This window comes from Verticillium alfalfae, genomic scaffold (genome assembly GCF_000150825.1).
Source record: "Verticillium alfalfae VaMs.102 supercont1.2 genomic scaffold, whole genome shotgun sequence".
In the NCBI taxonomy this organism is placed as follows: domain Eukaryota; kingdom Fungi; phylum Ascomycota; class Sordariomycetes; order Glomerellales; family Plectosphaerellaceae; genus Verticillium; species Verticillium alfalfae.
The window spans coordinates 134,299-135,392 of NW_003315037.1; the positions used below are offsets into that span (position 1 = coordinate 134,299).

Genomic DNA, 1,094 nt, shown 5'->3' on the forward strand with positions numbered 1-1,094 from the left:
CAGCAGCAACTACAGCCCGCCGCCAAATGCACCAGCAGCAGACCGCGTATGTTTCCCCGCCTACGCCGGGCGCCGTGATAGCAGGAAGAGGAAGCGTTGTGTTGAACCCCGTGAACAGACCCATCCCAGGGCTTTGAGGAGCATTCCCGCGTTGCCGCCGAGGAGGACAAGCGCAAGGCGTAACACGGCCGCCAAGCGCCCCGCTTCCGCATCAAGAAGAAGCAGCGCGAGCAAGCCCTCGAGAAGAGCGCTAAAGACATGTCCGATAAGGTATCCGCCCTGGAGAGTCGCATCAACCTCCCTCGAGACGGAGAACCGATGGCTCAAGAATCTTGTGATGGAGAAGAACGACGGCAACGAAGAGATCACCGCCATGTTCAAGGAGTTCGACAGCAAGCACAAGGCCAGCAAGGCCTCCACCGCGTCATCGCGCTCTTCCGACGTGAAGGACGAAGACTAGCCATGCGACGCACTGTACGCAATCCGTTGAAGACCGCCGATTCCACGGATTCCACGTCTTGTCGTGGTGCTGGCGGAGAGTCTGTATCATTTTGCATGAAGGCGGCGTTAGACTGGGGTTGGCGTGGGCCTTCTTTAACGTGCAGGTCGAGTCTTGCAGTAGGCACGAGGCGGGTAGGGATGGCCGACTTGGGGAGAGGCCAAGCATCAAACAGATGTCTCGGACAGTCGCTGGGAAGATGGATGGCATCTTGCCTGGCCTGGCTATCATGGTTATGATTTATTGACGCTTGGTTATGTTGGTTATTTTTCATGTTGCGCGCGAAGAATATCTAAATAAGATATACAGGAGGACCGTTTTAAGGAGGCAGCAATTACCTGCTCAGCACGAATGAAATTACAGCACTTTGTTCATCATGTTCCATACGCCATTCCGCATCATGACAAAGTCAGAAACGCGTGAAAGACGTCAAATCCCACCTCCCCGGAATGACGAACACGGATGCTCAGCCAGGGCCCCTGATGAGCAACAAGTAGCTAGCAGCACATCATAGTTTTTCCCGTCCTTGAGCCAGGCTGGCCAGGCTTAGCGCACGGCAGTGACCGCAGAAACTACACGCCGACCGAGCATCTGG

General features: G+C 55.6%; 1 protein-coding gene across 1 annotated transcript; it reads left to right on the forward strand.

Annotated features, from left to right (window-relative positions):
- Positions 1–337: 337 nt before the first annotated feature.
- On the forward strand, positions 338–460 carry VDBG_01513 (regulatory protein cys-3; the record flags this gene model as incomplete). Its single annotated transcript, XM_003007279.1, has 1 exon — positions 338–460. One exon carries the CDS (start codon positions 338–340, stop codon positions 458–460), a length of 123 nt encoding a protein of 40 aa, XP_003007325.1.
- Between the last annotated feature and the right edge of the window lie 634 nt (positions 461–1,094).